Here is a 17,315-nt window from a genome sequence, read left to right on the forward strand (position 1 = left end):
TTGTTTGCCCAGTTCTCCTGGGTCAGTGCTGGTTCACCTAGGTCCTCTTGCTGACAAAGAAGGACCCATGTCAGTCTTTAAGGCACTGCCTGCACTAACCTTTTTCCCCTGAATTTCCTACTGTTGCTATGACTAGTGGACTTGAACTAGTGTAAATAAGGAACTGCCATTATATCATCATATCATCTAATGCAGGGGTGAGCAAACTTTTTGGCCCGAAGGCCACATCGGGGTTGCAAAACTGCATGGAGGCCCAGGTAGGGAAGGCTGTGCCTCCGCAAACAGCCTGGCCCCTGCCCCCTATCCGCCCCCTCCCACTTCCTGCCCCCTGACTGTCCCCCTCAGAACCTCCGACCCATCCAACCCCCCCGCTCCTTGTCCCCTGACTGCCCCATCCCGGGACCCTCCACCCCTAACCACCCCTGGGACCCCACCCCCATCCAACCCCCCCCGATCCCTGTCCCCTGACTGCCCTGACCCCTAGCCACACTCCTGCCCCCTGACAGGCCCCCCGAGACTCCCATACCTATCCAACTGCCCCTGCTCCCTGTCCCTTGACTGCCCCCCGAACCCGTGCCCCATCCAACCGCCCCCTGCTCCCTGTCCCCTGACTGTCCCCCGGGACCTCTTGCCCCTTACCTACCCACCCCCCCGACTCCTCGCCCCCTTACCATGCTGCTCAGAGCAGCAGGACAGGCTTATCGGAAAGCCTGGGAAATGGGTGGGCGGAAGCCATGCTACCCACGCGGCAGCACAACTACAGGGGAGGGGGGACAGCAGGAGAGGGGCCAGGATCTAGCCTCCCTGGCCGAGAGCTCAAGGGCTGGGCAGGATGGTCCCGTGGGCCAGATGTGGCCCGTGGGCTATAGTTTGCCAACCTCTGATCTAATGCCATTCAAAGCAGGTCTAGATAACATGATGTATGTAACAGGGCTGTCATTAAGGGAACTCAAACGGTGGTAGCAAAAGGGGGGATTGTTTTGGCAAGAAATGTAGCATAGTCAAAATCATACAACATAAAGGCCTTTGTACATATTTTTGCCAGTAGGTTTGGCTATTAATACAAGTAACAAGCACTCCACCCAGTAGTCTGAATGAGCCTCTTGATGACTGCTGTGGTCAGGTCATCTTGATTCTGAGGTAAGCTTGTGAAACCCTTTTACGGAGAACTTCATACCAACTATTAATCTAATACACCAAGTCAATGGATCAAACTCTGATGTGATCTGCACTATGAAAGAAAGATTGTTTGTGGACACCTCCACTCCCATTCATGACTACATAATGTAACCACAGCAATAGCTTATACTGAAAAACAGTATTAGGAAAATAACAAATGCATCTTTTAATTAGAGTTAGCAGCTGGAAACAAGTTGGAGAGCTAACACCAAAGTGACCAGCTCGCAACCACCAAGTATGCTGTTGACCCTCCATGGTTCACAGACCAGGGGTTTTGGGAACCATTGCAATAACTCCAGAAAATACATTTCATTACCACATTGGCTATAACAATATAATAGTAGTGTTTGCACAGCCTACATCTAAGGATGTGTCGACACTTTTATTATATTTCCCTTTATTTTCAAAGGATCAAACAATGGTGACATACACAGTCTGGACCATGAGTAGGTGTGACTCAGCATGGGTTATTGCAACCATTCATTCAAATAAAGTACCACAACTGGATGGGAAAAAACCAGTAACAGCAACTATAATGGTAGCCATAAGTCTGAGATGGGGGGCATGACCAATACATCTAAACCGTGTAACTGTAGGCCAGATTACTGGATATGTAGAAAAATCATGATCTGTACTTCTTCCAAAACAGTAACAGAGTTCTCAAAAGAAAAAAACCGAATATAATTCTGTGTTTCAGGTAAGAAAGAAGTGGGTGAGAATGTGCACGTCCCATAATTTAGCATTCCTGAGAACTCAGGTTTGGGATCAGCTATGTTCAATTCAGCTTTGGGTTAGTGGAAAGAGTCCTAAAATCCAAGAAGTAAGATGCCTGTAACCTTCATAATTCTATTCCTTTCCCCTTATTGTAGGCATAAAGCAACATCATTTGGGATCATTTAAAAATTCATGTTTCCTTGGCATGGAAATGAGAAGTAGGGTGTTTTTGTTTTTAAAGAACTACACATTATAAACTTGTTCTTTAGATATTTGGATAACACCACAAACCTACTGTTTGGCTACAAAAGTAATGCCGTAGTAGAGACACAAGATGAGGGAGGTAATTTCTTTTATTGGACCAACTTCTGTTGGTGAGAGACAAGCTTTCAATCTTACACAGAGCTCTTCTTCAGGTACTTACCCAGAGCTCTGTGTAAACTCAAAAGCTTGTCTCTTTCATCAACAGAAGTTGGTCCAATAAAGGATAATATCTCACCCACCTTGTGTCTCTAATATCCTGGGACCAACATGGCTACAACAACACTGCATAAAACAGTTGTATGCAGCGATATGGCTTTATTATCTCAGCAGTGACAAAAGGGATAATATATTATTGAGTAAAAGCTGCAGTCCTATAAATCCCATAAAGCCATTTTTCATCCGAAGGTCTATTGCACCATAATCAATGGGTTCTTCTAAGTGTAGGGTACATTGTGTCATTCTTTTGATAACTGTTTTTAAATATCTTAAGTGTTATAAATATATTTCAACAAAAATTCAAAAGTATCCACCATGGGCCAAATCCCACTGAACTTCAGTGGGACCATTCATAGGAGTCAGGTGAGCAGAATTTGGGCCCTACATACATCCTATCCAGTAGATGACTACATAATATGGCTGTACACAACTGAAGGTTATGGACTAGTTAGCCTGTTTTGAGACCTGCTTTATTATTTGTCATATGTACATTGCATTATAAAAACTACAATCAAATATAATTAATAAAAAAAGAAGCTTATATAGAGTACACCATTGGTTCTGGGACCTTTAAGATTTTCAAAACATAGCTGAATTTTAAAGTTTCATTGTGTTCCTATTTTCAGACTAAAAAATAAAGTTATGAGCATTTGAAAACAGGGAATTATATTAGAAATACCCATTAGATCTGAACAAGCATGAACATGGCCAGGCACTGACTGTAGATCGGATCCTGCACCATGTAGGTCAGAGGGAGTTTTTTGGTTGACATCAATGGGAACAGAAGCCTACAGTAGTCTGGGAATATGTCTGCACAGGAGCTGGAAGGTATAAATTCCAGGTCAAGGAGACATAGCTAAGCTAGCTCTGATTAAGCTAACATGCTAAAAAAAGAAGTATGGCCACTGTGGCACGAGAGCGGCATGAGCTAGCTGCCCTGAGTACGATCCTGTCGAAGACGATACGTATGTATTCGGTGTGGCTAGCTTGTCCTGCTGCTTGTGCTGCCATGATGACGCTTCTGTTTTTTTGAGTGCTAGCTCTATCAGAGACAGCATGGGTATATCTTCTTGAGCTGGAATTACACCTTCCAGCTCCTGTGTAGACATACTCTGTGGCCCTGACCTTGCACTGAGAACCTTGCAAATGGACCCCTGAGCCTGCACTGAGCCTCACTGAAATCCTGAAGTCAACAGGACTCCCGGTGAGCACAGAGATTTGCCTGTGCAGTTCTCCGTCTAAATTAGTCATATGAAAATCAGGTCCTCAACTTTCTTTTCTCTACGCAAACAAATCCTCTTTTGTTAAAGATGGAAACCATCGACAAAGGTTAGAAAGGAGTGTAATATGAAACAACTGAACACCTAGCATTTATATGTTGCCTTTTTACCTTTCATATGTCAGAAAGAATTATCTGCATCATACTATACCGTGTAGAACATCTCCAATAAGTAGCTGATGGAATCTCACTTATAAAAATTATTCTCAATTATTGTGTAGAAAATGATAATGTGTCAATTAGAGAACCTAAAATATTTATAAAACAAAATTAAAAACTTGCTAAAACATCTATTCAGTGTTCATTGTTTCTTTGTATTTACTCTAGAAGCATCTCAAGATAGGAATAATCTTCATTCCTCCAAGATAAATTCCGTCCATTTTAGGATTTTCCAATTCCAACAAGCAGTGCTATTAAAAATGCCAGGTTTCCACATGTATATATTAAAAATAGAACCATTTCATTTTTTATCTAGAAAGGATAAAGACATTAAAAAAGAGCTATTAAAAGAAAATATAAAATTAAATTCTATTTGTACATCAGTTTTAGTAACAGCCCAAGTACATACTAAGCAGCTGTATCAGTTTTCTATCTGTTGATAATAGAATTGATATAAGTGCAATACACACTTGGCAACACTAGAAGGAATTTAGAGAAGGAGTCACTCTGAAGAAGACTGGGAAAAGAGAAAAGAGCAGAAGCCGTGTGTCTAATTGAAAATGCTTGAGGGTTTTAAATACAGGTAATGAGATTGTAATTATCCAAATTAGAATTTGACCAGGGTACTGGGGTTAGGAACTCTACACTTGCAAAAAGTTTCAGGGGATGTTTTGGGATCACATCAGTTTGCCTTTCATCTGAAAGAGAGCACCTCCAGTAACAGTGTCCCCATCTCTCATCACTGTCACTTATTCAGTGCCACTTCACTGCCACCAATTGAAAACTCAACCCAAAGAGAAAAGTTAAGAGGTGAACTGACCGCAGTCTAGAAGTACCTACATGGAAAATATTTCCAATAGTAGAATGCTCTTTAGTCTAGCAGACAAAATATAACAAGATCCAGTGGTTGAAATGTAAAGCTAGACACATTAAGACTGAAAATAAGGTGTAAATTTGTAACAGTGATTGTACTTAACCAATGGAACAACTTACCAAGTGATGTGAAGGATTCTACATCACTTGAAGTCTTTAAATCAAGATTGAAGGTCTTTTGAAAATATGCACTAAGGGCCTGACGTAGGAAGCTAAACTAGATGATCGTAATTGATGATCAGGCCTTAAAAAAAAAAAAATACAAATCTATGAATGCATCTTCCTGCATCACCCTGGGTTTTGTGTGGTGGTTTCCTATTTGAGTATTGACTCAGCTTTACTCCAGTTAACTCAAGAGATCTGACAAAATCACATCCCATAGTGATGCAAAACGTATTTTCAGCGGTATGAAAAATAAAATATTTTACACCTTATTAATGTTTTAAAATGTGTGATATCAACATTACCTTCCTATGTGGATCTTCATATTTCGCTGAAAAATATAACCAAGAAAATTATGAGTCTTCATTTTACTTCTTGCCTTTGCTAAAAGAAAAACATTTCTTCATATGAACTGTGGCTGATCTTTACCTTTCTTTTTCAACCAAGCATTTGCATCAAGCATTATGTACACTAATGCCTCCCAACCTACAAATCCTCCCATAGTTTTGACCATCCATCGGCTGGGAGAGGGGTCAAGCATCTGCAGTCCGAGAAATATGACAGCAACTAAAGAACAACAACACAAAGCAACACACACTTGATATAAAACCATTGATCATTCTGGATTTCATTCACAATTTCAATAGACAGTTTCATTTTTTAAAGTGTGATTGTTTGATCTGCAAATACTATTCAGAAGCTCGGAAAGCAGCATTAATAATGGTGATGTAACCCACTAGTAGGTGTGTTTTACAGATCCTCTGTGCCCAATCTACGGAGGATATGAATCAGGTACAGCTCAAGCTGTAGAAACTCCTGCCCCCGCCCCCCATTTAATTCCCTGTGTGTCAGCCAAGATGATATGCCGTGAAAGCAGATAGTTAGCTCCTGACCTCAGTGCTTTGATCCTATGGAGATTGGTGAGGGCTTGGTAAGCGAATGCCACAAGTCGGGTCTCAGTGGCAGGGCACTGCACTTGGAAGAAAGAGAGAAGAGCTGATGGGAGTCTCTTCTTTATTCAGGAAAGCACTTAAGCACTTGCTAATGACCATCCCTATTCAGGATTTGTACTTAACTTTAAATGCTTGATTGGAACTTAACATGTGCTTAAACTTATGTTTGTGCTTAAGCACTTTTCTGAAACAGGGCCGGATAGCAAAGTGGTTGGGGATTCTGTTCTCTTCTCGCCACCCTTCTTCCTTAGTAGGGCAAGAGTAGCAGCACCAGCAGAGGGAGCAGCAGTACCTGGAATCCCCACCGGGGGACATCAGCAGTAGAGAGGACTCCTCTCTTAGACTGCGTCTGCCAGGCCAACTTGGCACTTTTGGCTTGACAGTTTGGATATGGTGCCATCAGCATTGCTGATGTCAGCAGAAAACAAATGCCGAGTGGCTTGGGAATTGGAACCAGAGCGATGAGGAGAGGAACAAAAATGGAAACTGACCAAAAATAAATGCTGTCTCAGCAAGCCTGCACTCACTACCCTAGTCCATGTGATTGGATGCCTAAAGCACTTGAAGTTATGTTCAAGCCCCCTAAGTGCTCTGGGTGCAGCATGTGGAGCCAGGGCATGGGGAGAAGGATGGGTGCTTCCTGCCACAAAGGCCCCCCTGCCACACACACATAATAATGACTCTTCTATTTCCAGTTCATGGCACTCCCTACCACTCCTGACTCCCAGTAATGGCCTTGTGAGGATGACGTGTACTGGTTATTGTTAGAAAAGTAACCACTTCCATATTTAAAAGTATCCATGTGCTCCAGTTTCATGTCAATGCAATATTTGGTAAAACATGAATTCAGTTAATGTTCTAAAAACATTTAAGGTGTTATAGTTTCTTTACTTTTGCTGTGTTTTTTGTGCTTAAAAATTCATGACTCAAGTTGAATCAGTCCGTTGTTACCTGTATGTTCAAAATATAATTAAGGCAAATAAAATAGAAAATGTTAAGAATTAACTTTAGATAACACAAGAATCCACATTAATTATAAGTCATAATTATCATCATCGTCATCATCATATTTTTCACTATTATTGCACTTTACATCGGAAGACCTTTCAATGCTAATTAAGTTTAAATACTTGTGAAGTAAGGGCTTGATACAGCACCCATTGTCTTTTAACTGACCTCAGTGGACTCTGAATCAGGCTCTTTGTAATATTTTAAGCAATTTGCAATGGGGCAACTGAGAACAGAGAAATTAAGACACTTGCTCAAGGTAACACAGCAAATTGGTGGGAGAGCTGGGAATAGAACGCAGGAATCCCAACAAATTGACATTCCCCCCACCCCCGGAAAATGTCAATGTAAATGACAAAAATTGTTTTCGTTGAAATTTTCCACTAATAGTTTTGACCTACTGGTGAAAAACTGAAAACTGGCTGAAAACTACAATAGTTTAATTTGGCAAGGCACACCTCATTGAAGTTGTAGTTTAAGTTCTTCATGTCCCCATTCTCCTCTCCAGACAGGATTCTTTGGTCAGACTGCATCTCCCATGATGCACCAAAATCTCTCGTCTTGATGTATCAGTGGAGTCCCATGTCTGTTGTGTACCATGGGAGATGCAGTCAAGTTTGGGAGCTTGGCTGAAAGAGGAAAATGGGGACATCAAGTAACTGAACTACAACTCTGATGAGAACTGCGGTAGCATTTCTCAATTGAATTATTTCATATTTTAGCCAAAACTGACAACTGAAAACTTTCAAAGTTTTTAAATGAAAAATTTTCAGTAGGAAGCAGATACTTTTCACAAAAAAGTAATTTAATCAAAAAACAATTTTTTGTCAAACACAGTTTTGATTAAATTTTTTCAGCCAGTCCTTATCCCAACTCCCAGATCTGCCTCCTCTGAAAAATTGATCAATAAGATGAATAATATTAAAAATGGAATTGTAAACTCAGTTTAATAGTTCTAGTCTGAATATATGGGCATGCCAAAGGGGACTCTGTAGTAGGTATAAGCACATTATTTAAATATTAAAACAACAACTCACCAGCCAGGACCTTTATGATGAAAGCATTTAGAGCGTGAAACCAGTTAAAAATAAATCTCCTGTTGGTACAATATAAAAGAACAATATTTAACACATCATTTCTGTGACAGCAGTGTGATGTAGTAAAATTTTACTTCACAATGAAAAACACAGACAATGAATAATATGCCAGACAAGAGTTTTGAAAAACTGAAGAGATAATAAATCCCGCAGGGAAATACTGTAGGTTCTTAAGGGTGTTAGATATCTTTAGATCATTTTTCAACTGAACCCCAGGAAAGAAATGGCAGATGGCTCACATAGGAGGGATTTCCCTGTAGAGAACTGCAAAAGGCACTTCTCATTAAAAAAAAAAAAAAAAATTTTGCAGTCTGTTACTGAATGCTTGTTATGCTGTATACAAGAAGTAACCTTTTCAAGATCCTCTCACCTTCCACTTTTTGCAGTTTCCTCCTGCTGCCCTCCTCATCCTCCAGGATACACTCACGCTCTTTCTCTTTACCTCCCAAAGATTGCACACTTGCCTTTTACAATCCGATTCCAAATTAGAGTTCTTACCTGCTAGGTATTGGTCGAGAATGACCAGGGTCTGATAAATCCATCACAACTTACTTGTTGTGACCCTTAAACTTCCCAAGACTCATTGTTCTCTCAAGTGGATGAAAAAAAATTAAACACTCCCCAAATTTCAAGGGTATCTGAATATGGAGTTTTGGTTCTGACTCATCTGTAGTAGAAACATGTATTAGCAAGTGTGGACTGAAAGAGACCTAATGCAATGAAGTGAGATGTCAATTTTTTGTAAGTGAAAATACAAGACCTGATGAATCTGAGCTATCATTCCAACTTGTGGTTTGAAGTGAACGAGTCAATCAACACACTTGTCAAAATCTTTTATGGATAAGAAATAAGTTGTTGCAGATCCTAAAACTGAGAAGGCTCACAGAGCTCTTTGGTCTAAATGAAAACTAATATGACTTTGTATCCAAAAGGTAGGTACACCGATGACTACTTCAGCTACCACCCATTAGCATTGCTTAAAACAGTGACTTCAAAATCTTGGGTAAGCTGCTTTCCTAACATCTAGAAGCAATCATCAGTCATGCAATAGCTTGTTAATTCTGCATGGGTTGGATTTGTCAGAAGGCGGCCATGTGCAGATCATGTGCACCACTTGTTCTAGGGAGAGGCTACTGTAGTAGCAATCTGAGTTTAGGGGTTATGTTGCCATAGCTCTTACCTGGTCATGTAGAAGGGTAAGGGAGAGTCAGACCCACCTTAATCCCCTGCTCATATTGAGACTCTGGCCACATTGGAAGGGGGTGGGGGGCAGGGAGGGCCTTCTGATATTGATCAGCAAGCTGGCATGGAGGAGCAGAAAGGTACACAGAATGGGACAAGCTGCGCTCACCAGACAGTGTGGCGGAGAGGAAGATCATCCCCAAATAGGGGGAAGTATCTTACTGCCACCACACAGACCATGGGTGGAGCAGGGGAGGATTTTTTTTTAATTGGACTGATTTCCTTTCCCTTCTTTTTAATATAAAAAGAAGGCTGGTAAGACTTAGTATTTGTTTCTGCTGCTTGGCTTTTAGGGTTATTTTGTTCGTTTACCATGTGCTAAGTCTAGCTTGCCCCCCTTGTTTGCTGGAGGACCTCCAGCTGTATATGAAAAGGGTTGGGTTGTTGCATCTTTAACACAGTCTCTTTTTCTCCAGAATAGTGAATTAGTCGTTGAGTTCTACAGGTCTTCACAAAACCAAACAATAAGTGTTTTAAACAGTCTCAGTGAAAATCCCTTCCCCTTCCCTCATTGACTCTTGTGATAGCAGCATTCCACTCGTTCTCCATTCAGTCTTCCAGCATAGACTGGATCTGAATTTCTAATAGCAAAAAGTAGCAGAAAACACCCACCAAACCCCAACCATACAAAACCCTTATGTACGTCACCTTTAAAAGTGAGTGGAAGCCATAGGGACTACACGCCATAGTGACTACACTTATTTCTATTTTGTTGCAAAGAAGCCCTGTGTAAATCCTAGAAGTGAGCAGGTGGATTCAAAGGACTGTCTCCTCATGCTGTGGCACACTTCTTTGCTCCAACTAGCTTCCAGCAAATCATCCCCTCATGATTTGGCTTCAAAAATCCTACATACAATATGTGCTCCAACGTGATAGACCAACAGAATAACAACCTTGTAAGTCTTTTTTATAAAATGACCCAGGTTTAAAAGTCCATTCTTAGATGTACATACCTTTTACTTTGAGGAGAAGGCCGAAAAAAAGCTATCACTGGTTGAAAGAAAGAAAGAATCATGACAATGCATCCGATGACAGCATGGGCTTCTGCATCCTGTGGAAGAGAACAGCACATAGCATTGATGTCTGGGATTTGGTTTCTTCATCGCTGCTTTTAAAGATGTTTCTTGACAGCTTAGGGCTGAATCATGCTCTCAGTTATACCAGAATAGACCCGGAATGACTCCACTGAAGTCAAAGAAGTCACTCCAGATTTATTCTGGTCCAATTGGAAGTAGAATCTGACCCTTAAATTTTACTATAAATCCATCAGAGGGCCAGCGTATAGTAATGAATCTTTAAATTTATTTTTCCTTGCAGAAATCTATAGTTTTAGCTCCACATTATGTAAAGTATTGAAATAAGTTCCACTCTCCCCCACAAAGATGGGGAAACAAAGCAGATTGATAATGTAAGTAAGAACAATAATAATCAGAACAACAATCAGAACGTCTTATCCTAACCCTTTCCCTTCAAACTTTAGGTAATACTGATTATGCTGAGCAGCATTTTTTGTTAAAGAAAAACTGTGTTTTGACAGGAAAAAGTAAAAATAGGGTCATGTGTTACGGTATGTTACGTGGCGAGATAAAAAAACATTACAGACAGGAAGTTAGGTAAGTAGCTATATGGCCCTGATCCTGTAAAGTGATCTGCATGTGCACATCCTTACTCCCACAGCAGTCCCATTGCCATCAGTGGCACTCTGCTCAGCAGTAAGGAGTGACGTAATCCCTTTGCAGGATCAGGACCTGTAACTGCAACATGAATTACACAACCTGGATTCCAGATCTGAAGCTTCCCAAGGTTGTGAGAAGTTCTGATTCAGAGTAATTACGTACATAGCCCTATCACAGATGTGACATTTGGACACAAACTTTCCGAGAGTTTCAGGGATTCAGAGGGTTTGGCTCTAGGCCTCTGATTCAGGCTGATCTCTGACAAGAATAAGGTAAGCAGCTTTCCAGGATAGGGAAAGATGGCATGTATATAGCTGAGACGTGAAACAAACAAGGAGAGATAAGAGGTGAAATATTGAAGACAGAACAGGTAGAGAAATTACTTCATCAGCTACTCAGTACATCATAATGGCAAGAAATAAATAAAGGGGATCACAGAATCATAGGGTTAGAAGGTATTACGAGGGTCATCTGTCTAACCTCCTGCCAAAATGCAGGATGTATTGTGTCTAGAATATGAATGACATGAGAGATTATATTGCATATGAACAATTTTCTTAAACTAGCAAAAGGGCACAACAATCTAACAGCAGTGGGTTATACACTGGAAGGTCTTTAGTGAAACACTCAGGTCTGTATTTACATTTGAAGGCACAAAATGAGAAGAAAACGTTTTCTATAATGTGTGAACGAAGAAAGTTGGTGGGGAGAAACTGGGTAAAACTTACACTAGCCCATCCCATTGCTGCTACAAAGGCCAGTACGAAAGCAGTTATTGTTTCTGCGATGGTTATCACCATCAGAGACAAATGAATCTAAGTAAAAACAAATTGCAGGTTATTAAACTCATCCACAGTATATATTAATGTGTTTGTTGTCTTGTTGCAATAGTACAAGTTGAAGAATTATTATGTTAGTATACAACTGAAAAAGTGCACAGTTTGTTAGATATTGGAAATTTGTAAGATCTTAATATGTATGGTTAGAGACAAAGTTGGTAAAGGTTCACTTAAAGTGATGAAAAATATTATTCTATTTTTGCCTTTGATTATCCATTGATTCATTCAGCTTCACATAAATGTGTGTTTTATCTGAACATAGAATCTCTTTCATTTTTTAAGGGCACCACTAGAAGACAGCGTATTGGTTAGTGTTTGACAAGTAGCTACTTTATAAACAGTTTGAAAAATGTCTATCTACAGGTCAATGAATTAACTCTTTATTACCAATATTTGAATTTCTAGAAAACTCTACCATACAGCAGGTCACATGATTAAGTAGCAGAAATGGAATTCTTGCGTTCACCCGCCTATCCCAAAATAGCTGTAACTAAAATACTTCTTATCAAACCAAGGGCTTACATTTAGTTAATTAATAATTTCAGAAATCTACATAAAGCAAAAGGAAAGAATTTTGCCTCGGAGGAGGAAGTAAAGATACCAAAAATGGTCAGCTCACTTTCCATTACGAGCAAAGGGGAAAGGAGAAAATAAAATGCTATGCCGTGGAGTATGTTACATTCAAAACTAAGGTCAACATTTTCCCATCAATGGGAGTTGTGGAAGATCAATTCTGAACCTCTGAAAACTGGGTCAGTAATTACGCGGTAGATCCATAGCTGGTGTAAATTGTCGCAGCTTGTTTGATTTCAGTGGAGCTCTGATAATTTTCACCAGCTGAAGAACTGCCCCAAGATGTCTAACTTTAGGTACCAAGGGCCCCACGGATTGTACGCCCTCATGCTGAAGTCACTGGGACCATCTGGGTTGGAGCTTTCCTGGGTGAGTAAGGGTTGTACCATCTAGGCCCTAATTAGAACATTTTGCTTTAAGTGAGCTCTGTGAAACTGAAAACTGTAGTGTGAGAAACCAAACAGCTTAGTCCACCTGGTGAGATCCCCAGCTGCCGGGAGACAGGGAGGAATGGGGTACAGTTCAGCTGCTATGGTACTCTTTGTAAATTTTATATATTCTCTGTCTCCATCTGCTGATAGCACTATGTAACAACAACATCCTTGGTTAGCATATCAGGTTCTGAGGCAATTCAGTCTACTCAGCAAAAAACATAGCTAATGATGCTTCTATACAATGTTCAAATTATCATCCTCATCTCCCTGTTCACACCATGTCATACATATATACCCCAAGCAATGCACTGGGCACCTTTATGGTTTCAAGATGTGTATGGTTTTCTAACCAGAGAAACACTTTTTGACTGCTATGTCAATTGCATGAAAATAAGCATATTTCTGTCCGCACCATTTTCCAAAAAAGGGAAAAATTTGGCTCCAATACACAGTAATATCACATAGAATGGGAGTGTCAAATTCATTATACAAAAAAGGCTGAATTATGTTTAACTGTGCTCCACAGCAAGAGCCTACAAATTTAGGGTGATATATTGGCCTTGATTCACGGCAGATCTCCCACTGATGACAACTGACCACTTGGGTGTGCAATCGCTAAATTTCTATGACAATCATGGTAACTACATGTGCAAAGTAGGCATGAGATGGCATGGCTACATTTGAAAAATATGGGCTTAAGTGCCATTGTTAAGCTTCAGAAACAACATAAGTTAAATAAATAGGGCAGTTCATGCCTGTCTTAGCTGCCATTTCAGGCTGACTAGAACAGCACTACATTGTTCTGCATTGGGAAGACTATCTTCTCAACCACATGGACTTGGGCTGGGAGTTCCATAGACTCCTTTGAAAAATCCCAGGTTATGAACTTATTTTTTTAATGAAAGCTTCCATTCTCAAGAATCTGAATCTACCATGAACGTCAAATAAATACATTCAGTGGTCAAGCGTCTGACCAACACCCCTGGTATTAAGAGATCCTCCAGGATAACAGCTTCTTGCGAACCATGTCAAGTAAGTGCATCACTCTGAACACTCCAGGCAGCACAGTCATTGTGTACTAATTTTACTACACAGAGGTCTATTGCACCGAGGAGGATACTTTCAATGGGACTTCCCATAGAACTGCATGACAATCTTTTGATAGCAATACCCTCCATTGAACAGTTGTGAATAGCCATAACTTAGACACATGAAATACAAAAGAACTTATAACAATTCAGCTAATAGCTGTGGTCAAACCATCAAATTAAGGCAATAAATTCAGAGCTTGTTCTTAACTTCCATGTTTGTGATGAGGCATTACAAGTCATGTGGTGTCTAAGATGACCCTTTTAAATTTATCAATAGTGTGGAAATTCAAACAAAGTTTTCGTTAATGATTATTTTACAACTTCTTAGATCCAAGTTTGACACAACTGCAGGAAAGGGAGTCAAAGGTGGCTCTTAAGCTACCCTGTTATACCTTCTCTGACCCTGAGAGCATATGGGTGCAAAAAAGGTTCCCCAGCAAAAAAAAATTAGAGCAGCCACAGAGCTGCTAGAGTGCACTGTCATCCAGCTCTACCCCCTCACACTATTGACATGCCTTTTCCTTACCCTGGAATAAACCCTACAAAAAAGAGGAGAGCAAGAGGTGTAAACTGGCATTCTTTACATCATGCAAGAACTTTCCTGTGTTGGCCTTTTATTTCCTAAAGCGTATTGATCTCATTTTCTCCTTCTTGTTGTTAACCAAAATAATGTCATGCATATGATTGTGATGTTCGGTAGTATTCAACATTGTTTAAATACTCTCTTCAAACATTAGAGCTGGTCAAACTGTTCATAATGAATAATATTTGCTACACATTTAGTCTCTTTGTAGGGTAGTGAATCTTCTACTTTGTTTTGAGTGCTACCAACCCTGATTTTTGTTAATATAGTCATTTTTCATAACCAGTTACTGGATATAAAAGTTCCAGATGTTTTTTCTAATAAATGGGATGACCTATGCATTTTGTGAGTGTGTGTGTACACATACTTCCCTTTGATCAGTTATTGTTTAGAAACGGTTTCTCCATTTTCACTGCAAAATCATAGAAGAAATAGAGAAAACAATCTTAGAGTTTTTCTTTTCACTTGTTTGCCCATTGTATCATTTCATTTTGCCAGTGATGCTGTTATAGTCATTGATAGTTTTTGTTCCATTTATTTACATACCTGAAACCAAATATCTTTGCCAAGGAGACTTTTTCTGATGGCATTCTTCAAATACCTAGCAAATATCATTCCTATACTTCCTGTGGTCATCCAGGCAATCAGCATCAGGGCCCCTTATGAAAAACCAAGACAATGAATAGAGGATATGTTCAAATTCTGAACAGTAATTCCAATCCACTCCTAATTAAAAACAATCAAAATCACACCTTCAGGCAGTACTAAGCAAGCAGAAAACAAAGGCAAGTGTATTTGTGTTAGCACTATAATGCTGCACTTCAAGCCTGATCCTACAAGGTGCTGAGCACTCTGGCCACAATCCAGCAAAACACTCAAGAATGTGCTTAACTAGAAGCATGTAGATAATTCCATTGACTTCAGTGAGACTGCCCAAGTGTTTAAAGTACTTTGTTGGATAGAGGCCAGGCTAATCAGGTCTTTCCAAGATTGATCCCTAAAGGATTCTTTCTTTTAGTGTAATTAAGCTAATGTGCTAACATTCTCTCTCTCTCCCTCTCTTTCTTTCAAACTAAATAATAAACACTTGTTTTTAATTGCTAAGAGGGAAGTCCCACATTTCTGTTTCTTCAAGCAATAACATAACAGTATTATTAAGGCTGTTAGAGAGAGGTGTGTAACAGAACAAACTTTATGTTAAATGTTAATAATATTCCTTTAACACTGAAACTCTCATACTAGGGATTGCCTACACAAACAATTAGACTGCAGAAAGCTGTGGTTTGACTCTAGCCCTCACTAACCTGCTACAGTGTAACTTTGTGTACCCTGGGGATGGATGTTAAAAATTCATTAGAGCACTTTGATCTAGTATTCTTTGACACAGGACTAAATCAAAGCGCATAGGCAGACTGTTAGTTCACATCAGCAGCATGCATACAAACAGTTACACTGCAGCAGGCTAGTGCAGCCAGTGTCTCACCCCAGCTTGGAGTAAATGAAATGTTTGCGTAGACCAGCCCTAGGTCAGAGGCAGATAAAAATGAGGCTTTACAAATTGTCAAAAACTCTAGTTCCTTCAGGCTGCATTTGTAGCCAAATGGCTTATTTTGCAAAGGTGGAAACACAGTTCGTCTCTAGAAGTCAGGGACTGGTATAAAACTTATCAGAAATTGCAGCCCTTGAAAAACTCATACAAATAATGGCAAGAACTCAAAAAGTTGCAGGATTGATGCACTTTCTTTTAGTTACAGACTTCGCTATGCAATTCTATTTTATATTCAAGTCTTCACTCCTGGGGGAATTCTGCGCCACTGTGCAGAATTTTGCAGAAATTAACGTGCATGCAGAATTTCCTTTCCCCCACAGAAATGGGCTGCAGTGCTGCTGGCTGCCACTAGGGGCCACTGGATCCAGCAGAGCCCAGCTCACACATAGAAGACACTGCTGGGGGGAAGGAGAGGGAGCTAGAGCAGTGGTTCCCAAACTTTAACAACCTGTGAATCCCTTTCACGAAAATGTCAAGTCTCATGAACCCCCTCCTAAAAATGAATATTTCCTGGGATTTTCTCCTTTACCTGAGTATAAATTATAAAAGCAATGATCTTGGAAATATAAAATTTGTTTTTATGACATGCTCATGACACACTATTTATTATTAATGATTTATCATTACAGTATTTTTATTACATTATGAAAATGGCAACACTCTTCCAAGATCTTAAGTTCGTAGCTTATATCACTTTGAATAAGCCTGTTATAAGACAAGGCTTCTATGTTTCATCAAGGAGTATCAGGTTTGAAACAGCATGAAGGTATTTAAGAAGCCAACTCAAAGTGTTCCTCCTACACAAGCATTCAGGTCTTGAGCAGTCCAGGCAAACAACGCACATTACAACAAAGCTTAAACTTGCTCTTCATAATAATTTTAAAAACAAAACTAGCTGCCTATTTAATTTTAAAATCAGCAAAAAATATCCACCTCCCTTTCCATTTCTTATGAGGAGTCTTGTGTGTCTCTATTGTTACAGACATACTTGTTGACAGGTATTTTGAAATAAATTACCAAGATAAATATTACGTAGCATTATTTTGACAAATAAAATTTGAAGAATTTTTAATTTTTTGGCACAGATGCCCCCAGGAGTAACAAGTGTAGTTGATAAATGAGTCACCTACTGGGTCATTATACATTTCTTCTATCTCTCTCTCTCCCTGAGACCTGAACCCTGGTCTACACAATGGGAGGATCGATCTAAGTTACGCAACTTCAGCTATGTGAATAACGTAGCTGAAGTCGATGTACTTAGATCGACTTACCATGGTGTCTTCATCGCAGTGAGTTGACTGCTGCCGCTCCCCCGTCGACTCTGCCTGCGCCTCTCGCGGCGGTGGAGTATAGGAGTTGACGGGAGAGTGCTTGGGGATCGATTTATCGCGTCCAGACTAGCTGCGATAAATCGATCCCTGCCG

General features: G+C 40.0%; 1 protein-coding gene across 1 annotated transcript in view; it reads right to left on the reverse strand.

The window, feature by feature from the left end:
• Positions 1-2,846: 2,846 nt before the first annotated feature.
• The window catches only part of LOC141992327 (putative ferric-chelate reductase 1), a 38,578-nt gene continuing 24,109 nt past the window's right edge, over positions 2,847-17,315 (reverse strand). The window contains exons 10-16 of the mRNA XM_074961270.1: positions 14,889-15,001; positions 11,551-11,637; positions 10,100-10,197; positions 7,845-7,903; positions 5,276-5,413; positions 5,152-5,177; positions 2,847-4,123 (exon numbers count right to left, since the gene is read on the reverse strand). Of these exons, the coding sequence (XP_074817371.1) occupies positions 4,034-4,123; positions 5,152-5,177; positions 5,276-5,413; positions 7,845-7,903; positions 10,100-10,197; positions 11,551-11,637; positions 14,889-15,001 (611 nt within the window). The 3' untranslated portion in view covers positions 2,847-4,033. The remainder of the gene's footprint in view (positions 4,124-5,151; positions 5,178-5,275; positions 5,414-7,844; positions 7,904-10,099; positions 10,198-11,550; positions 11,638-14,888; positions 15,002-17,315) is intronic.

This window comes from Natator depressus, chromosome 8 (genome assembly GCF_965152275.1).
Source record: "Natator depressus isolate rNatDep1 chromosome 8, rNatDep2.hap1, whole genome shotgun sequence".
Classification (NCBI taxonomy): domain Eukaryota; kingdom Metazoa; phylum Chordata; order Testudines; family Cheloniidae; genus Natator; species Natator depressus.